At 42.7% G+C, this 21,395-nt stretch overlaps 2 protein-coding genes across 2 annotated transcripts in view; one reads left to right on the top strand and one right to left on the bottom strand.

Annotated features, from left to right (window-relative positions):
* The window catches only part of DYM (dymeclin), a 432,971-nt gene extending 428,502 nt beyond the window's left edge, over positions 1-4,469 (top strand). Inside the window, exon 15 of the mRNA XM_068664801.1 lies at positions 1,935-4,469. Within this exon, the coding sequence (XP_068520902.1) occupies positions 1,935-2,043 (109 nt within the window). The 3' untranslated portion in view covers positions 2,044-4,469. The remainder of the gene's footprint in view (positions 1-1,934) is intronic.
* LOC137846711 (uncharacterized) overlaps positions 1-21,395 on the bottom strand; it is a 420,446-nt gene that overhangs the window by 29,764 nt on the left and 369,287 nt on the right. The gene's annotated exons all lie outside the window — the stretch shown is intronic.

Raw genomic sequence — 21,395 nt, 5'->3', positions numbered from 1 at the left:
GAAGGGGTTAAAGGTGTGGCATGTAATATTTAACAGAGCTGTCTGAAGTTGAATGAGCAGGGAAAGGTGATGTAGGCATTATCTAAGTAACAGTCTAGAAGTTTTGGTATATTTGCATATTTGCTGTGGTGTTTGTTCAGTTTCCCAAGCATCGGGGAGGGGGGAACAGCCTGCTCCACCAGGGGCCTCTCCAGCGGCCGCAGGGGGGCTTCGGCTCCAGCACCTGGAGCGCCTCCTCCCCCTCCTTCTGCACTGACTTTGGTGTCTGCGGGAGGGTTTCTCGCTCTCCCAACTGCTGTTGAGCAGCAGGTTTTTGTTTGTTTCTTTGTTTGTTTGTTTTCGTGGCTGTGCTCTCACAGAGGCACGGACTGTATTGCTCATGGCTTGGCTCTGGGCGGCAGTGGGCCCCTTTGGGGCCAGATGAAATTGTCCCTTACCTGCCACGGGGAGGCTTCTGGGTTTTTCTCACGGGGGCTGCCACTGCAGTTTCCCACGCCCCCCCCTCACAGCCCCCGAACCTTGCCATCAAACCCAATACACTGGGGAACAGCTAGGTCATTACTGACTTGTAAAGTATCAGGGATTAAATTAACTAATGAAACCCTAAAAAGTGATGGGGGCAGAAGGGGCTGGGATAACAGTGCCACTTTTGGGGGATACCAAGCTGAGACCAGGGGATAAAATGATCACTGGACAATTATTGTATGTACCCAAGGCAGGGACTAACTTGTTGAGAAGGGATTTGATGATTAAATTGGGCATTCAAATAGTAAATTGTTAGACTGGAATAACAGTGTTATTAATGGAGTGCTCCCTGGCCCTGAGAGCAAACATACATGTATATTCACCTCTGACTGGAAAGACCCTGAAATGGGGGCGGAAGCAACAATATAGGTGGACAATTTTACCCCCAAGGGTTTACAGGGCCACCTATCTATTTGGTTAAGTTCTAAAAAAAGATTTTGGAGCAATTACAACCTCCCAAGGAGGTATTAATGTTAACAAATATGTGGATCGTTTTCTATTGTCAGGACAGGAGAAAAGAGTTGTGAAGAAAGCTACTAACAAGCTATTCAACTTTCTGGGAAAGCAGGGCTTGGGAGTATTAAAAAAATAAATAAATTACAATATGGAGAAAGAGAAGTCAGGTATTTAAGGCATCTAATGTCTGAAGGAAAACAGAATAAATGCAGAGAGGATTCAGGGAATTGTTGAAAATTAAGAAAGAACTAAAAAGTTTTAAAAGAAAGATTTTTTTTAAGGAATCAGGAGCCATGAAGTCTGAAGGAAAATCGATACTCCCTGATGGGAGAGAAATGCTGAATAAAGTGATAATGAGGCAAATATTAACTGTTTTACATCAGAAGAGTCATTGGGAGGTGCAAGCAATATGTGATAAGAAAGTATGTCTGTGTAGGAATATACACTTTAGGGAAGCACATATGTAGAGGATGTACCATATGTCAAAAGGTAAATAAAAAGGTCTTCTGTAACCCATCTAGAGGGGGACGGGAGCCAGGGGTTTGACCTTTCCAAAGTATACAGGTAAACTTTACTGAGTTACTTGTTTGTCCTAATTGACCACGTGACTGGATGGGTGTAAAGCTTTACTGCAAGGGTTAAAGCAGGCCTTAGAGATTGAGTGGGATTTTCACAGCCCCTGGTACCCCTCCTCTTCTGGGAAGGTGGAGCGAATGAATCAGACATTAAAGAAGCAATTAACTAAACTAGTGTTAGAAACCCAACTTCCTTGGGTAAAATGCTTACTCCTACAGGTTCAAACAGCACCAAGAAAGGATATAGGAATTTCACCATATGAGATGCTGTTTGGATTGCCCTATCTGGGCAGAAGGGATGAGATACCACAATTCAAAACAAGAGAGTTTTCTTAAGAACTGTATTCTGGGTTTGTCCTCTTCTTTGTCATTTCTCAGGACCTGTGGGTTGTTGGCTCAAACCCCACCTTTGGAATTCCCCATTCACCACCATCACCCAGGAAACTGGGTCCTGATTTGGACCTGGAAAGAGTCAACTCCGGCCTGAATGGGAAGGACAATTACTAACCACTGAAACAGCCATAAGAACTGCGGAAAAAGGTTGGACTCACTATACTCGAGTGAAGGCATCCGTCGACGCTAGTACCTGGGAAGCTGTTCCTACAAAAGACTTGTTGGAAGTTGAAATTGAATAGAAAAATCTCATAGTGGACTCTGAGCAGGATAAGAGCTTACAATTGTAAACTAACCTTTATTTTCACAGGTAACTAACGACTGTGACTTGTGATTGAAAGAAAGAACAGACCTATAGCGAAATGCAGTGCTCCCAAGGGGGGGGTTGTTATAGTTGTAGTGTACATCTTATTTTTTATATCGATAATTATTTGGAAACCTAAGGTTTAAAAATAATGACAGGGAAAAATTGATTACTAATTTTGTTTTTAGTGATTCTAGGCCTCAGAGAAGGCCTTGGTCAATTGGCAACTTGCAAAAGGCATGACCAGATAATAGCAAAAACAGGATACCCCATCAAAATATGGGTGACTGTGACAGAGGGTTATGTACCACATTCTGTCACGTTTGATGTTTGTGAGGTGTTAGCTTGTGGAGATCTAAATGCCCAACGACAATTGAGCAGAGAGAACAAATAACTGGGAGAGACCCAACAGCCAGATTGAGAATAGCTGTATGGAAACAATCCTCTATTGCCATCAGAGAAAGGGAGAAACTCAAGGAGAAAACAGGAGAGAAAACAGGAAGCCCTCTGAAATGTGTCAGTTCAAACAAGGTATGGGGATGTGAATGCCTGGATAGAATGGGTCAAATATACCGTCCAGAGTCTCAACCGTAGCTACTGCTATGCTTGTGCCTCGGGATGACCGATTGCCCAGATAGTGCCTTTCCCATGGGGGTGGACCAAAGACTCCCAAGGGATGCGATGTATGATTGCATTGTACCAAGAAAAGACTGCCTGGGGAAATGAGGCCTGTAAGTCTCTCTTTGCTGTTCCTTGCATGATAACAGTATCACGGTTCCCCCTGCATTCTCTACAGCTATAGGTAACCATACAGCTTGCCTCTCACGGCAGGGTGTGAGTGCTACCTGGCATCTACGAGAATTTGCCTTGTGCTACCAAGGACTTGATGGGAAACTGCTCAAGACTAGAGATCCCCAGGGCAGATCTCTGGTGGTACGGTGGAGGGAAGATCTTACGGTCCACCCTACCATCTAATTGGGAAGGCACTTGTGCACTTGTTCAATTAGCTATACCCTTCACCCTGGCATTTGAAAGAGAAACATCACAAATACCCAGAGGAAGTAAAAGAGGCTTAGGAATATCATTTGATGATAGAGTATACATAGATTCTATTGGGGTACCTAGAGGAGTTGCAGATGAACATAAAGCCAGAAATCAAATTGCTGCAGGGTTTGAGTCACTGTTCTGGTGGGTAACAATCAATAAAAATGTGGATTGGATTAATTATTTCTATTATAATCAGCAGAGATTCATCAATTATACCAAGGATGCGATGAGAGGAATCACTGAACAACTAGATGCCATCAGCAAAATGGCTTGGGAAAACAGGATAGCATTAGATATGATGCTCGCAGAGGAAGGAGGTGTGTTTGTGTGTGTAATACTGAGCAACCATTGTTGCAATCTTATACCCAACAATAGTGTCCCAGATGGCTCGGTAACAAGAGCATTGCAAGGGCTTACCACCCTTGCCAGTGAATTGGCAGAAAAAAAAAATAAAATAAAAAAAAAAAATAGGCATATTTGCAACATTGATCGTAGTTGTAGGAGTTTTGACAGCCATTGGTTGCTGCATTATCCTCTGTGTAAGAGGACTAGTACAGGGGTTAACTGAAACCGCACTATTGAAACAAATGACCATGGAGCCACCACCTTACTCAGATAAGGTGATAATGAGGAGATGGAAAGCAAAGAAAGCAAAGAAGAAGAAGTCTATCAAATTGCACCTTAGAGAAAGGTTTTGCAAAAATCAACAGTTTATAAAAAAAGAAAAGGGGGGAATTGTGGGAATAGAAATGTTGTTTTTGCAGAGTTACATTGTTTAGAAGGAGGGAATGTGGTACTGAGATATGCTTACAGTGATAAGAAAGTTTAGCAGGCGACCTAGTAAAATGCAGACAACCAGTCTCCTTAGGACAATTAGGTGAAAATCACGGTGTCAAGTCAAGTCAGATAAGTGAAGAAACATTACCACTTCAAACAGTAAAAATGTCAAAAGAAATTTGAAATTTAACAGGCCGGCAACTGAAGGCCATGCATTGTTTGTGAAGCATCAGATAGATTGTGAACCTGGATTACCCACTCAGTGGGGAAACAGGGGAGGGTCCTGCCATCAAAAGGTATATAAACTGTGTTTTGGAACTAGTAGATGCGCTCTCTCCTGCTTGTGGGGCGCCCGCCATTGCAATCGCGAATAAATTACTACTTCACTGAGATCCTCGCCTGAGCCTAAGTTATTGGCTACAGAGTGTTTCTCACACACTCAATATGAGTGATCAGCAAGCTTCATTTTATTGCCCGAATAGCCTAACTTTTATAGTGAACTTAACAGGGGCGGACACAAGATCATTGAGATTTTCTAAGGCCTACTCCTGGTTGCTTAAGGCAGCTCAGATCGAACAATTGTTCCACGGGCACATGTCTACGTCCTGTATGCCAATTCCCAACAATTCCCCCTTTTTCTTTTTGTACAAGCAGTACTTGGTGTTTCATCAGATGTCGAATACATAACATAACACAACTACACAACTTAACCCTAATAACACTACAATTACTGTAAGCACTTAATGGTAACACAATTTAATAGTAAGTAACACAACTTAATAGTAACACACTTAAACCTAATCACTTGATGGTGATCGAAGGCTGTTCTTGACAGTCCTTGAGGTGTCACAGCCCACATCATTGTCAGAATGATTATCAGGGACCTCTTCATGGTCGTCTTCGGTGTGTGCAGATTCTAAAGCTGCTTCAGTCCACTTTGCAGTGATCCACTGGGTACCTGTTTCCGGCACCACTTCAAAATCTCTATAACATTTTATAACATTTTTGCAAGTAACCCTTTAACCACATTTATCACAATACTACATACAATGATGATTGACACCACAGCGAACAGAATCCTTAATCCCTCTTTGACTAATCCCAGTAACCATCTATGCATTGTTTCAAACAAATCAGTGAACCATTGATTGAAAGGATTGATACCATATTGAATCTTTCTCATGTGCTCTTTCAGGAAAGTAATGAATTTGTGAATTGACTCATTATGATCAAAAGGTTTAAACGGTACATTCCCTTAAGTTTCTCCAAGTGGCTACTTCACACAATGACTCCATACTTGTGAAACATGATTTTGCTCGACCGGCACTAATTTCCTATGATTTCAGCCTGCACTATGGCAATAAATGCGCTCTCACTAACACAGTACACAGCACACTCGCACACACACAGCACACTTGCACACCCAGAGGCCTCTGGCACATCTCAATCTCAATCATACCACAATCTCATTCACAAGAATATAATTTAGAATGATAAGCAAACAAACAAGTATTGTCTCTCTTTGTGTTCCTCGTGAAGTGACTTGCAACACTTTGTTTTAAAACCTTACCCTTACACAAATACTTCCAACACAAAATACCTGGACATTTAAGAATAACACATACAATTATTAACACTCCAGTTAGTATCCCTTTTGCATTGCAAGGTAAACCTCTTATAAAAAGAATGCCAGAGAGAAGCAGCACAGCCGCCGCTGCTTCCATGGTTACGTCAGACAGGCTGCAGGGTCCTGATGTCCGTCCCTCTGCTCTGTGCCGACTCGCCACACGGTGAGAGTCGGCTGCCGTTCGATTCCGCGGAGCTCGGAGCGCAACGCTGCTCGTGGCGGTGACTGAGGGGGGGGGAGGCTCCCATTGCTCCGTAGCCCCCTGAGGCAGCGTTATCGTTCTCACTGAAGGCGGCAGTGGGCAATCCCCAGCTCCCTCCATCCCTCCCTGTTGAAGGTTAACACTACCAGCTCTTCCGTGCAATCCCAGTCGCTCTGTAGCGGCAGCAGCGACTCTCTGCTCAGCCTGGTGTATAGCTAAAGCATTAGTGACTGCTCTCCAAGGCTTCAATAATTTTTTAGCAGCCTTATTTTCATTAATAACTTCATCAAACAATTTGTCCCCAAATTTACGCCACTCTGTTCAAAAACTGTATCAGGATTGATAAAACAACCCTGCGCTACTCCATATGCTAATAATCCTGGTAAATCCTTTTTGCAGTCTATACCCTGCATGCTCCGCTTTTCTAAAAAGCATTTGAGCAAATCATACGCCGCTTGTCTCTCCATACCTTTATTTATGTCAGCACCGTTGCAACCTTTGCGAGACCTTTGCGAAACCTGGCGGGACCCTCTATAGGTGCTCCTGGGTGCGGGGACTCCACGTCCCTTTCACCTTCCAGACCGCGGGTGCAGGGATTCTCGTCCCTTTCACCTCCTGGGCTGCGTTGCAGGACCGGTACCCGTATTCCGTCCAACCGTGGCACAGGTTCACCGCCAGCGGTGTCCAGGTCCCTGTTCAGGCGCCATTTGTTGTCGACGGAAGGAAGACAAGCGCACTCAATATGAGTGATCAGCAAGCTTCATTTTATTGCCCGAATAGCCTAACTTTTATAGTGAACTTAACAGGGGCGGACAGTGTCTCACACAAGATCATTGGTCAAAAGCACTCAGACAAACAGTTACAAGAAAACAACCCCACCTGCAAGAAAAGAACCCCTTGTGATTAGCAGTCATGTAAACCTTGTCCTTGAAGCCAGCTGCTGGTAACAGTATTTTTCTGAGTTCCTTAATTGGGCGATGTGGGAGTCATTGCCGTGGGAGCTTCTTACAGTTACTCTGGTAGCTTGGTTTGCTCAGCTACAGCAGGCCATGAGATTTTCTAAGGCCTACCCCTGGTTGCTTAAAGCAAGCTCAGATCGAACAATTGTTCCACGGGCACATGTCCACGTCCTGTATGCCAATTCCCAACAAACATCTCCAAGGCCTGGGACACCTTGCTGTGGGAACAAAAATGTTGTTTTTGCACAGAGTTACGTTGTTTAAAGGGAAGGAATGTGGTATTGAGATTATGCTTGCAGTTATAAGAAAGCTTAACAGATGACCTTGTAAAATGCAGACAACCATACTCCTTAGAACAATTAGGTGAATATCACGGTATCAAGTCAACTCAGACAAGTGAAGAAACATTACCACTTTAAACAGTAAAAAAAATCAAAAGAAATTTGAAATTTAACAGGCCGGCAACTGAAGGCCATGCATTGTCTGTGAAGCATCGGATAGATTGTGAACCTGGATTACCCAGTCAATGGGGAAACAGGGGAAGGTCCCAGTCATCAAGAAAAAAAAGTATATAACCCATACTGTGTGACTAGTAGGCACGGTCCTGCTTGTAGGATGCCTGCCATTGCAATTGCGAATAAATTACTACTTCACTGAGATCCTCGCCTGAGCCTATGTTATTGGCTACAGAGAGTTTCTCACAATTTGGGGGTTTGTCTGGAATCCAGTCACCTACTGGGGAGCCCCACTGCCGCAGCAGCAGGAAGGCATACCCCTCTGATTTCAGTGGTCCTGTGCATCAATGCTGGCAGTTCTGCGGAGTGCTGACAGAGGGCCCGAGACTGATTAAAGAGGCAGGATCTGTGAGGTAGCGGGGAAAGGAAGAAGGTAGGCACTCCGGGTTTAAGAATTGATCCAGTAACTCTGTGCACAGACCAAGGTAAGAAATATTAAGTATTGCCTTGGGGGTCAGGTGAAACTCTGTGTGATGTGTGATTGAGATGTACTTTTTACACGGAGTGTGGAGACTTGATCTGGGGTTCCGTAGCTCCACAAGGGGCATGGCCGGAGACAGAGGAAGCGTGAGATAAGGGAGAGAAAGGAAGAGTCTTGGGAAATTTGGTGTACGGTACCCCTTGCACGGTGAAGTGCTTGGCAGTACGGGGTGGGGGGGGTCACCCCTGTTATAAATTAGACCACACAATTTTCTGGTCTATTGAAATTATTTTATTAATCAAGTAAGCAGGCACAAGCAAAACAGCGCTGGGCGGCTGGGGAGTCTCCGCTCCGCAACAGCACGCAACTTCCCTTTCCAGGGTTGCTGTTTTATAGCAGTCCAATTCCGGCTTATCAGGACTTGTTGAACTGGCTGAGGCTGCACAGTCTATTGTTGAGAGGGGGGTCGTTGTTCCTCTGCTTCATGTTCAGGTGGGAGTAGTGAAGCGGCAAAAAGGATGTCTTGTGGTAAGGAATTTCACAGAGTCTGGTTTCACTCAAGGATGTTTACCCTACACCCCCCCCTGCTATCTGCTTGCTTAATCCTCCCCCTTATCAAGGCCATTAAATTGTACAACCTCATCTCCTCAGCAGATTCTCCAAATTCCTCAAAGACAATGAACAAACCCCCACTAATTTATCACAATCCCCCCCTTTTCTTTTTCTAACATATTTTGTTCATTGAATTTTTGCAATATTTGCTTGCTGAGCATCAAAGTTTCTGCATTGTCCTTCTCCTGCTCAAGAGATTCATACTCAGCATGCACAAGCATAAGATGAGCTGCCTCTAATCGGCTTTTCACGATTGTGATTACTCGATTGAATATACATGGTCCAAAAGTCAGTGCTAATATAAGTAACAACAAGGGCCCCGCTATGGTTGATAGCAGGGTAGTAAGCCAAGGTGAGTAATTAAACCAGGATTCATACCAATTCTGACGAGCCTCATTTTCTCTTTTGCGTTTTTCTAATCCTTCCCGCAATTTAGTCATTGTATCTCTTACCACACCAGTATGATCTGCATATACACAACATTATTCACGTAGGGCTGCACACAGTCCTCCTTGTTGTAAGAAAATCAAATCCAACCCTCTACGGTTTTGGAGTACCACTTCGGATAATGACCTAACCAGTTTTTCCAGAGCTGTTATTGATTGCTCTATATGGGCCAGATCCTCATCTATGGCAATGCGTAGAGAAGTAAATTCCTGGCTTTGTTTTATCAGGGAAGCAATTCCAGTTCCTGTACCTGCAGCCCCGAGGGCCATTAAAGTGGCTAAGGTGACAGCCGTAATAGGCTACCTCTTTACCAGATGGTATTCAGCCACTATGTGATGGGTATACATATACTCTTCAGTGTGGTATAGAATCCTTGGTATAATGACCACTTGTACACAAAAATCATGAGATGTGCTAAACAATTTTAAAGATAGGCAAGGAGTGACTCCCAACAATGAACATACCCACCTAGTGTTATTTGCAGGAATTAACCATTTATGTGTTTGGTCCATTTTTTTCAGTGGCATGGCACAGATCATTTTTATCTCTTGGAACTGTGCCAATACATCTACCTTTTCTCGTAACTTGAGTCAAAGTTATCCCGATTTCCTGACCCCAACTGCACTTGGAAGGATTTGACTCATTTGAATATTCAGACCTCCCCATATCTCCTATAGCTTCATAATATGGGGGCTTAACACTTACACATAGCCAGCACCCTTCAGTTATCTCAGGATTAGTTTGATTTAGTACCTGGAAACTAGCATTTATAACTTTCCACATACTACTCTCGGGTACAACCCCTTTCTTTTTTCACAATGCTTGGAAACAGTGTGGGAAAGGATAACTCTGTCGACTTATTAGAAAACACTGTAGTAGGTTGGGCAGTCCCAGGTATCTTTACAGTCTGGACAACCAAACCTTCCCCTAATAACTCTTTATTAGGCCCGACTACCTTGGAAGTCTCGGGTTTTTCCTTCTTTATTAGTATGAGTCCTCCCCTATCTATTCCGTGTTTGTAAAATCTGACATTTTTCCTAGTACCCAGCTAGTATCATCCGAGTTTGTTATATTTATATATAGAACCTTGCATATTTCCTTATTTCTGTGGAAGGTTCCTGTATACCCTATACCATGCCCTCGCCACCTGTAACGGGGATCCAATTGTCGGTTACAACCTTGCAGCCCATATCCCACTTGTAAGAATTTATCCCGAGCAGCCCCGAGTATACAGTCTGTAGCAATGGTTTCACACCCCCGGTATGCACAATAATACACGTTCAGGCATTTACAGTACCCCTTTCCCGGGTTAGAACTTGGGCAGAAATAAAATCCCATATATTCCCAGCATCGGGGCCTCGAGATCAGCTGACATAGTGTAGAAGTAAAGCTTGGCCCCCCCTGATGTTATCTGGGTTGCAATAACCTGTTGATCTTCAAATCGACTTAAAGTCCATTTAAAAGGTTGGTGGGGGTGGTGTTGAGTCGCTATGCAGGATGAAATCACTGCGAGAACCCCCAAATACCGATAGGAATGGCTGAGGCCCATTTCTTTCCCCACTTATTCACTCCTCTGCCTCACTCGTCAGTTGGGTTGCAGCCAACTACGAGGTTTTAGTTCTTCTCGGCAGCAGTAGTGTTCTTCAGGGGAGAGCCTCTACCTTAACCCACGGTACCTATCGAGTTCGTCGCAATGTGAGCTTCAAGTCCTTGTTTCCTGGAGAGATCTCCCACTTCTCGTCACAAATGGGTCCTTTAACGCGGCTGGCATGTGTCCATCCTTTCTCCGCAGTCCAAAGGGCTGTTTCTGTAGTAAGCAAAACAACATAGGGGCCTTCCCCATCGTGGTGTTAAAAAAAGTCTCTTTCCAAGTCTTAATTAGAATTGAGGGTGATCAAGTGGCAATTCCAAGTCATAGGGCATACCATATAGCATTTCAAAAGGAGAAATTCCTACATCAGTTCTGGGCTGCGTCCATATGTTTAACAGTGCAAGGGGTAAGCATTTTACCCAAGAAGCCTTAGCTTCCAGCATAAGTTTTGTTAGTTGTTTCTTAATTTCACCATTCATTCGCTCTACCTTTCCAGAAGAAGAGGGGTGCCAGGGGCTGTGAAAATCCCACTCAATCTCTAAGGCCTGTGATTCAAAGATCGAAGCCGAAATTCCTTTAAGTGGTATATTCTTTATTGCAGCGCTGGATGCACGGGGGATCTCTCCACCTATCGTGCATACCCAAAGCGGAAAGCAGTCTTGAATTTATACAATCAGTCTATCAATATTCTACAAGCGCCTATACATATGCATTACCTATCCCCGCCTTCCCTCGCTTCTCATGCTAATTAGCCTTTTGGCACCTTGCGCCTGCATAGAGCCTTCCAAGAATTGTGGGCAGGGGTCTTTGGGACGTGGGCAGGGGTCTTTGGGAGGAAGACCCCGAGTCTTCCTCACAGTGTACTTTTCACCTTTTGTCAGGAATCTGCTGAATTGGCACGTTTCTTAATTGCGAGAGCTGGTTGTTGCCAATTCTTCCGTTTGTTGTATCTTTATAATGAATTCCAATGTCCAATTTTGAGATTTATAGTCCTTACATTTGTTTCTCTGTCCGTCTGCTGCTTCCTTATCATGAGTTCCAGTGTCTTGTTTCGAGATATACAGTCCATGTCTGGGGATTGTCCTTGCCTCCCCGATGCCTCCCCAATACCTCCTTAATCACCTGCTTTAATCCTTGCAGTAAAGCTTTACACCCATTCAGTCATGTGGTCAATTAGGACAAACAAGTAACTCAGTAAAGTCTACCTGTATACTTTGGAAAGGTCAAAGCCCTGGCTCCCGTCCCCCTCTAGATAGGTTACAGAAGACCTTTTTATTTACCTTTTGACATATGGTACATCCTCTGCGTGTGCGCTTCCCTAAAGTATATATTCCTACACAGACATGCTTTCTTAGAACAACATCACATATTGCTTGCACCTCCCAATGACTCTTTTGATGTAAAACAGTTAATATTTGCCTCATTATCACTTTATTCAGCATTTCTCTCCCATCAGGGAGTATCCATTTTCCTTAAAATGATCCACATATTTGTAACATTAATACCTCCTTGGGAGGTTGTAATTGCTCCAAAATCTTTTTTAGAATTTACCCAAATAGATAGGCGGCCCTATAAACCCCTGAGGTAAAATTGTCCACCTATATTGTTGCTTCCGCCCCCATTTCAGGGTCTTTCCAGTCAGAGGTGAATATACATGTATGTTTGCTCTCAGGGCCAGGGAGCACTCCATTAATAACACTGTTATTCCAGTCTAACAATTTACTAGTTGAATGCCCAATTTAATCATCAAATCCCTTCCCAACAAGTTAGTCTCCGCCTTGGATACATACAATAATTGTCCAGTGATCATTTTATCCCCTGGTCTCAGCTTGGTATTCCCCAAAAGTGGCACTGTTATCCCAGTCCCTTCTACCCCCATCACATTTAGGGTTTCATTAGTTAATTTAATCCTTGATACTTCATAAGTCAGTAATGACCTAGCTGTTCCCCAGTGTATTGGGTTTGATGGCAAGGTTCGTGGGGTGTGAGGGGTGTGGGGGTGGGAAACTGCAGTGGCAGCCCCCATGAAAGAAAAAAAAAAAAAAAAAAAAAAAAAAAAAGAAACCTCCCCGTGGCAGATAAGGGACAATTTCATCTGGCCCTAAAGGGGCCCACTGCTGCCCAAAGCCAAGCCATAGCAACACAGTCCCTGCCTCTGTGAGAGCACATCCACGAAAACAAACAAACAAAGAAACAAACAAAAACCTGCTGCTCAACAGCAGTTGGGAGAGCGAGAAACCCCCCCGCAGACACCAAAGTCAGTGCAGAAGGAGGGGGAGGAGGCGCTCCAGGCGCTGGAGCCGAAGCCCCCCTGCGGCCGCTGGAGAGGCCCCTGGTGGAGCAGGCTGTTCCCCCCTCCCCGATGCTTGGGAAACTGAACAAACACCACAGCAAATATGCAAATATACCAAAACTTCTCGACTGTTACTTAGATAATGCCTACATCACCTTTCCCTGCTCATTCAATTTCAAACAGCTCTGTTAAATACTACACGCCACACCTTTAACACCTTCAGCAACCCTTTTAACCCTTCCTTTATCTTTCTCCAGCCTGTACTTTTCTAATACCAGCACCAAAGGCTCAGTCAGAGTCCAACTTAATTCCATACCTTTTCCCTCCAAGATACTGAAACAACATATCAATCAATATACCATATTTCATCCCATTTTCCTTCTTTCCACAAAAACAACATTGACTGTAATATGGTGTTATAATTAATAGTTCCATTTAGGGGCCACTCCGCTCCATCCTCTAGTTTATAAAGTGGCCACCATTGATTACAATATTTGATAAGAGTTCTTTTACTTTCTGTACCCTCTCACCCCACTATATCCCTCCAATGTGTTAGTATTGTGGGAATAGAAATGTTGTTTTTGCCGAGTTACATTGTTTAGAAGGAGAGAATGTGGTACTGAGATATGCTTACAGTGATAAGAAAGTTTAGCAGGCGACCTAGTAAAATGCAGACAACCAGACTCCTTAGGACAATTAGGTGAAAATCACGGTATCAAGTCAAGTCAGATAAGTGAAGAAACATTACCACTTCAAGCAGTAAAAATGTCAAAAGAAATTTGAAATTTAACAGGCCGGCAACTGAAGGCCATGCATTGTTTGTGAAGCATCAGATAGATTGTGAACCTGGATTACCCACTCAGTGGGGAAACAGGGGAGGGTCCTGCCATCAAAAGGTATATAAACTGTGTTTTGGAACTAGTAGATGCGCTCTCTCCTGCTTGTGGGGCGCCCGCCATTGCAATCGTGAATAAATTACTACTTCACTGAGATCCTCGCCTGAGCCTAAGTTATTGGCTACAGAGTGTTTCTCACAGTATACATCCTAGAGGGCTTTTCCTCGGGATTTCTTTGCTTTGAACTTTTCCTATTGTAATCTACAGTGGTTAATATTCCACTGTTTTCCTAGAAGCTCTTTACTAGTCAATCCCAATCCCTCCAAAATCCACAATATACAGATACACAAATAAAATCAGACCACTGTAAATTAACTGCCTGTTGACAATTACACTGAGGACATTTAAACCTGATGAGCCGATAATATGCCTGGGCAAATTTTGTTCCCTTAGACATACACCTCAATGGCAGTTCTTATCTTTACATATTTACATATTAACATATGTATAAAAGAATAACAAAAATGCCCGGGCTTTTATATATACAATATACAATGTACAGTTATTATTCCAGTTAGAATTATTCCTCAGCAGCTGCAAACATTATGCCAGTTGCCATTAAAGATCGCTTACCCTCCTCCTGTCCTTTTCTTAAAATCCCAGACATCCCCGGAGTTAATGGGGATGGCCACATACTCCATTCCTGGCTAGGGTCCCCCCACTGCTATTTCTCGTAGGGGATATAATCCCTCCATTAAAGCAGATTTCGGATTTCTTGCCCTGCTTCTGGTTACCAGCCCCTGTGTTTCATGATCCGATTCCTATTCTCCTAGATTAGCTAATTCGGGGAGTCCATTAAGGATGGGAGCCGTTGGTGCAGGCGGTGGAATATAGGGCGGTGTCGGTGTCAGGACTTCTAAGTCCTTTCTCTTTTTATCCCGCCCTCCTTTTTCTTTTAGAGGATATAGATGCATACTCGTATCTGAATTTATCCAGAGGTGCGCATACTCACTTTCTTCCACACTAAAGGGTTCCTTTTGATTAAGGAGGTATTGGGGAGGCAAGGACAATCCCCAGACATGGACTGTATATCTCGAAACAAGACACTGGAACTCATGATAAGGAAGCGGCAGACGGACAGAGAAACAAATGTAAGGACTATAAATCTCAAAACTGGACATTGGAATTCATTATAAAGATACAACAAACGGAAGAATTGGCAACAACCAGTTCTCGCAATTAAGAAACGTGCCAATTCAGCAGATTCCTGACCAAAGGTGAAAAGTACACTGTGAGGAAGACTCGGGGTCTTCCTCCCAAAGACCCCTGCCCACGTCCCAAAGACCCCTGCCCACAATTTTTGGGAGGCTCTACGCAGGCGCAAGGTGCCAAAAGGCTAATTAGCATGAGAAGCGAGGGAAGGCGGGGATAGGTAATGCATATGTATAGGCGCTTGTAGAATATTGATAGACTGATTGTATAAATTCAAGACTGCTTTCCGCTTTGGGTATGCACGATAGGCGGAGAGATCCCCCGTGCATCCAGCGCTGCAATAAAGAATATACCACTTAAAGGAATTTCGGCTTCGATCTTTGAATCAATCTGGCACCCCAGATGGGACGACCTCTCTGCCGGTCCGCAGGACCCGCTGGGGACAGGACTCCCTAGGGTACCCCCGGGATTTCCCGGAGGGACTCCTCGACTCACCGGATCACTGCGGAGGCAGACAAGGACCCCATCATTGTAAGTGAGTATATTCTTTATTCTGGTTTGGTTTTCTGGTAGACCGGTCATCTGGGACTGTCCAGTAAGTCGGAAGGTGACTTCTGCAGGACAGTGTTTGGTATATACTTTGTGGTTAGTACCACAAGTATATCTGGGGACCTTGAGGTCCATCTGTATCTGGAACTGTCTGTAAGTCAGAAGGTGATCTTCTGCGAGGCAGTGTTTGGTATATACTTTGTGGTAAGCACCATAAGTATATTTGGGGACCTTAAGGAAAGAGCTCGCTTTAAGGTCCATCTGGAATTGTGTTGTTTATTTCGGTTTTCTGACTCATGGAGTATGGTATTTAACTCTGGTTATTGTTACTGTGATTTTGGCTATTTTTCTGGTGGTAATAGTAGGTTCGTTGCATTGTTATAAGAAAGATATCGTTATGGTGTTACACAGTTCAGTTTTCTGACTTATCGCATGTGGAATTTGACTCTGACTATTGTTATTGTGATTTTAGCAATATTGCTGGTAATAGTAGCTTTGTGACATCGCTACTGAAAGATATTGCGTGCCTGTAATTTTGTGAGTGATACGTTTTTGTGATACGCTTTTGTAAGTAACACGTGTATTCTGAAAGTGTAAACTGGAAAATGGGGGGGCGAGTAAGCAGTGAAATTCCTAAGAAAAGTGCGTTAGGATGTGTTTTGAGTCACTGGAAGGATATTGGAGGATCTGCCGGTGGAAGTGTGAACAGGAAAACATTGATAAAATATTGTAATCAATGGTGGCCGCTTTATAAGCTGGAATGTGGAGAAAAGTGGCCCCTAAATGGAACTTTAAACTCTAATGTTTTGCTACAGTTAATGTTGGTTTTGAGAAGGAGAATAGGATGAAATGTTGTATACTGATGTTGTTTCAGCATCTTGGTGGGAAAAGGTACGGAATTAAGTTGGCCCCTGACTGAGCCTTTGATGTTGGCATTAGAGAAGTACAGGCTGGAGAAAGATAAAGGAAGTGTTAAAAGGGTTGTTGAAAGTGTTAAAGGTGTTTGAAGTTGAATGAGCAGGGAAAGAGGATGTAGGAATGTTAATAGTTCTGCCTCTGCTCTAGGCAGAGATCTTAAAATCATGGGTGTTAGCCCTTTGGGGCAAATGGATCATGATGGGTCCGAGAGAGAGTTGTTATGGAAACAGAAAAGCAGTTAACTCTTAAAACAACCTGAGTTCATGTGCGAGCTCAGATTACCGATGGGACCGCTCAGGGAACTGTGAACAACTGCATTCCCCTGACCGACCCCACTGAGACCCTAATCATCCCTAAAATTATGAACGGCTAAGTAAATACTAAAATATGGATGAATTGGGAATTGAGAATATGCTTCCAACAAGGTCTAAAAGAAACCCCTATGGAATTTTTGGACCAACTCTGAAATGTAATGAAAATAAATAAATAAATAAATAAAACAAAACGGTTTGGACCTGGCTTCGGAGGACAAATTGACTAGCCTTTTTCTAGGGTAATCGTTGGTCCCTGATTTCAACAGGAATAACGGGGACCTGGGGAATCTACCCTAGCGGATCCTCCACTGATTATAATGAAGATAGGGGAGGAATGGAAGTGAAATTTCTTATTGATATGGGGCAACGTATTCAGTTCTAAATCAAGCATTAATGCCTTTACGGAATGATTATGTTAACGTAAAAGGGTGTAACCGAAAAGGCTTATTTTTGTGAACCTTTGAAATACAAGTTGGGGAAATGTTATATATGGAGTGGTAATTCGTGTCGAGAAAATGGTTGATATTAACAAAGAAGGGTGATTCGGGAGACTCCATGCAGTCTGGGGTTTCTTGTTCTCCAGGTGGTTTCTTGTTCTCCAGCCGTTAAGGCATGGATGTTTCTGGGTGTTTTCTGTTGTTGTTACATTCAAAGTTGTTTGACTAATTAAACAGTTGTTTTGAAAAGAACTGCTGTGGAGAGAAGGGTATTAGAGGGGAGCCTGCTTTTAAAAAAAAAAAAAAAAAAAAAAAAAAAAAGCAACACTATGAAGTTACATCGGTACAGAAGTACAGAAGCAGGAAAAAGAAGTGAAGAGGAACAGGCTGGCAGAATGGGGACTGTTAAGTTATGGAACTCAAAGGATTGTTTGTTACCTATCCTGATTGTATGTATGTATAGGCATACTCGGGTTATTATGTAAAGCAATGTTCTGTATACATGTATTTAGAACGTTTGATGTTTGTGTGTGCGTGTTGGTGGAGTGTAGACTCCCTGCACACCCAGCGCTGTTTACTTGCCTTTTATATACCTTTTAGAAATATTTGTTTTATAAATATTACAAAATTCAGACCTCATTTATAACAGGAAACAAATGGGGATACATAGGTTTTTATATCTATCTGGATCTCCAAAATCTCTATTAGGTTGAGATCTGTTAGAACAATTAGAAGCAGAAATTATCTTCGAAAAAAAGGAAAATGGAATTAAGGATAGGAGAAGAACAACTAATAAATGTGTTAAGCCTGGCACTAATACAAACCAACCCTAAAAGTGAAATACCTTTACAGATCACAGATCAATATGTCCAGGAGTTTGGGCTACCGAAGTCCCTGGAAGAGCAAAAATGTGACCTCAATAATTATTAAATTAAAGCCAGGAGAGAAACCCGTTAAGGTTAAGTAATATCCTTTGAGGATAGAAGATAGGAAAGGAATTAAAGAGATAATTGATAAATTTTTACAGTATGGATTATTGATTGAATGTGAATCAGAATACAATACACCCATATTGCCAATTAAAAAGGCAGGTGAAAAAAAGCTATAGGGTAGTTCAGGATTTGAGGGCCATAAGTAAAATCACTGAGGATATACATCCAGTAGTGGCAAACCCTTATACTTTGCCGACTAAATTAAAGAATAGTCAAGTCTGGTTTACCGTACTGGATTTAAAAGACGCCTTCTTCTGCCTAGGCTTAGCCACAGAAAGCCAAAACCTATTTGCCTTTGAATGGGAAAATCCCAATTCAGGCAGAAAGACGCAGCTTACGTGGACATTACTACCTCAAGGATTCAAGAATAGCCCCACTATTTTTGGAAACCAATTAGCAAGGGAACTCGAAACATGGATGCCTCCGGACACTGAAGGTGCTTTGTTACAATATGTAGATGATCTCTTAATAGCTACCGAGACTAAAGGGAGCTGTATTCAATGGACTATAAGTTTTCTTAATTTTCTGGGTTTAAAGTGGATATCAAGTCTCTTGACAGAAAGTCCAGCTGTCTCAACAAAGTGTGACCTATCTGGGATTTGAAATTTCGGGAGGACAACGAGAACTAGGAACTGAACATAAGGAAGTCATTTGCCGGACTCCAGAACCTCAAACGGTAAAGGAGCTACAAACCTTTTTAGGAATGACAGGTTGGTGTCGCCTTTGGATTTATAATTATGGACGATTGGTAAAGCCTCTATGTGAATTGATAAAGATTAACCAGTCAAAGTTAGTCTGGACTGGAGAAGCACAAAAAGTCTTTAAACAACTTAAACAAGAATTGATGATTTTAAAATATCAAGCAATATTGGTAGAACAGGACGATGTGGAAATTGTGATAACTAATATTGTGAATCCAGCCTCTTTTCTTAGTGATGCTCCGGCGGAACCTGTGATTCACGATTGCTTAGAAACTATGGAGACTGTGTATTCCAGCCGACCAGACCTTAAGGAGGAGCCCATGGAAGATGCAGAAGAAACTTGGTTCACGGATGGGAGCAGTTTTGTTACACAAGGACAACGTAAAGCTGGATATGCTATAACAACTACTCAGCAGGTAATTGAGTCTAAGCCTTTACCCCCTGGAACATCAGCTCAAAAGGCGGAGATAGTTGCTCTCACGAGAGCATTGGAACTGGCAGCTGGAAAAAGGGTAAATATTTGGACAGATTCTAAATATGCATTCGGCGTGGTACATGCTCATGGAGCGATTTGGAAAGAACGTGGATTACTGACTGCTCAGGGAAAACAGATAAAACATGCTGAAGAAATTTTAAAATTGTTAGAGGCTGTAAAACAACCAGAAAAAGTGGCTATTATGCATTGCCGAGGGCATCAAAGAGGATCCACCGACTTCGAGATTGGGAACAGATTGGCTGATAAAGAGGCAAGAATGGCGGCGGAAAGAGGTCAAGTGGAAGTGCTTGCTTTAATACCAGACGGTAAAATTCAGACATTAGAGAAAGGACAGGCTCCTAAATATTCAAAAGAAGATTTAAAGTTGATCGAGGATCTAAAAGGGAAGCTGAATGTTGATGGGTGGGCTCATTTGAAGGACAACAGGGTTGTTATGCCCTCTAATTTGGTGTGGCCTATGGTTTTGGGGGAACACAACAAAACCCACTGGGGAGCCGATGCCCTGTATAAACTATTAAATCGAGTCTTGGTAGCAAGAAATCTGTATACCACAATAAGGCAGGTAACCCAACAATGTGACACCTGTATGCGTCATAATCCCAATACAGGAAATAGGGTGACATTTGGTGTCATTGGTAAAGGGAATTATTCGGGGCAACTGTGGCAAATTGATTTTTCAGAACTCCCTAGAAAAGGGGGGTATTGTTATTTACTGGTTCTGACTGACATGATTTCAGGAAGGCCTGAAGCCTTTCCCTGTCGAACAAACAAAGCAAGAAGAAGTGGTTAAAGTCTTGTTAAATGAAATAATACCATGCTTTGGGATTCTAGTAGCAATGTCTTCTGATAGAGTTTCACATTTTTGTGTGCAAGTGGTACAACAGATAAGTAAGATTCTAAAGATATTCTAAAGACAACTGCATACTCTTTATAGACCGCAGGCAAGTGGACAGGTAGAAAAAATGAAACATTTAATTAAACAACAAATAGCTAAAATCGGACAAGAATCTAATTTGTCATGACCTCAATCCCTCCCTTTAGCATTACTTAGAATTTGAGTTAAACCTAGAATAAAAGGGAATTTGAGTCCCTTTGAAATCTTATATGGAAGGCCGTATCCATTTCTATTTAGTGGAGAGGATCGAACGCAGTTAGGATTAGAATATTTATATGCATATATAACTGAACTTCAGAAATAATTAAATAAAGTACATAAATTTGTTCTCAGGACCTGGGCTAGACGGTTGGATCAACCAATCCACCCTTTTAAGCTCAGGGATTATATATATAAAGACTTTTTCAGGACAACCCCTAGAGGAAAAACGGAAGGAAAGTGGACGGGACCATACCAGGTATTACTGACAACACACACCGCCATTAAGAGCAAGCAGCTTGGATCCACGATTCAAGGGTGAAGAAGGCCGTGGCGAGGATATGGACCACCACTCCAATTGGACCAACAGAATTATGGTTTTCCAGATCCTAATGATTGCAGGGGTGTGGTTCTCAGATTCAGGGTGGGCAGTTTGGGATGAGAACTTACACCTGTCCCTGATACAAACAATTTCTCAAGTAATTAATAAGACAAACTGTTGGGTATGCACCCATCTGCCACAGCATGGGAATAAGGGTGTATCGTTAATCAGGATTCCCTTGCCTGCAAACTTACCTTGGACTAATTTGTGGGAAAACACATCTTGGGGTCAAAAATATGAAGAAGTTTTGGAACTAGAAGTGAGTAGCTTTGTGCCGTTGGAATCTTACTATGTATGTGTACAAAGGTGTAACCCACCTAGGGGTATGGGAAAACAGGATTGTATAAATACGGGTGCTACTTATGTGGGAAATCAGACATCTTGTAATCGAACAATTGATATTAGTACGACTAGCGGCTGGGCAAATTCAACCAGCTGGCCGGTTCCAGAAGGAAAAGGGTGGTATTGGCTATGCAATGATACAGCCCGTAAGGTCTTGCCCGAGAATTGGAAGGGCACCTCGAGGTTATTTGAGAAATCATATCCGGAGAATTAGACGAAAAATTAACAATCCATTGATAGAGAGACACACCGCTTTTCATAGTTTTGTTCGATGGTTTATCCCATGGTTAGGAGTGAGTGAATTGGAAAAGGCGATAGTTAATATTTCTGCAATTATAGAGAAGTTAGAAAACAAAACTCTGGATGCTATAAAAGCTCA

The sequence above is a fragment of the Anas acuta genome, chromosome W, assembly GCF_963932015.1.
Source record: "Anas acuta chromosome W, bAnaAcu1.1, whole genome shotgun sequence".
In the NCBI taxonomy this organism is placed as follows: domain Eukaryota; kingdom Metazoa; phylum Chordata; class Aves; order Anseriformes; family Anatidae; genus Anas; species Anas acuta.
This window is presented reverse-complemented; position numbering and strand designations above follow the sequence as displayed.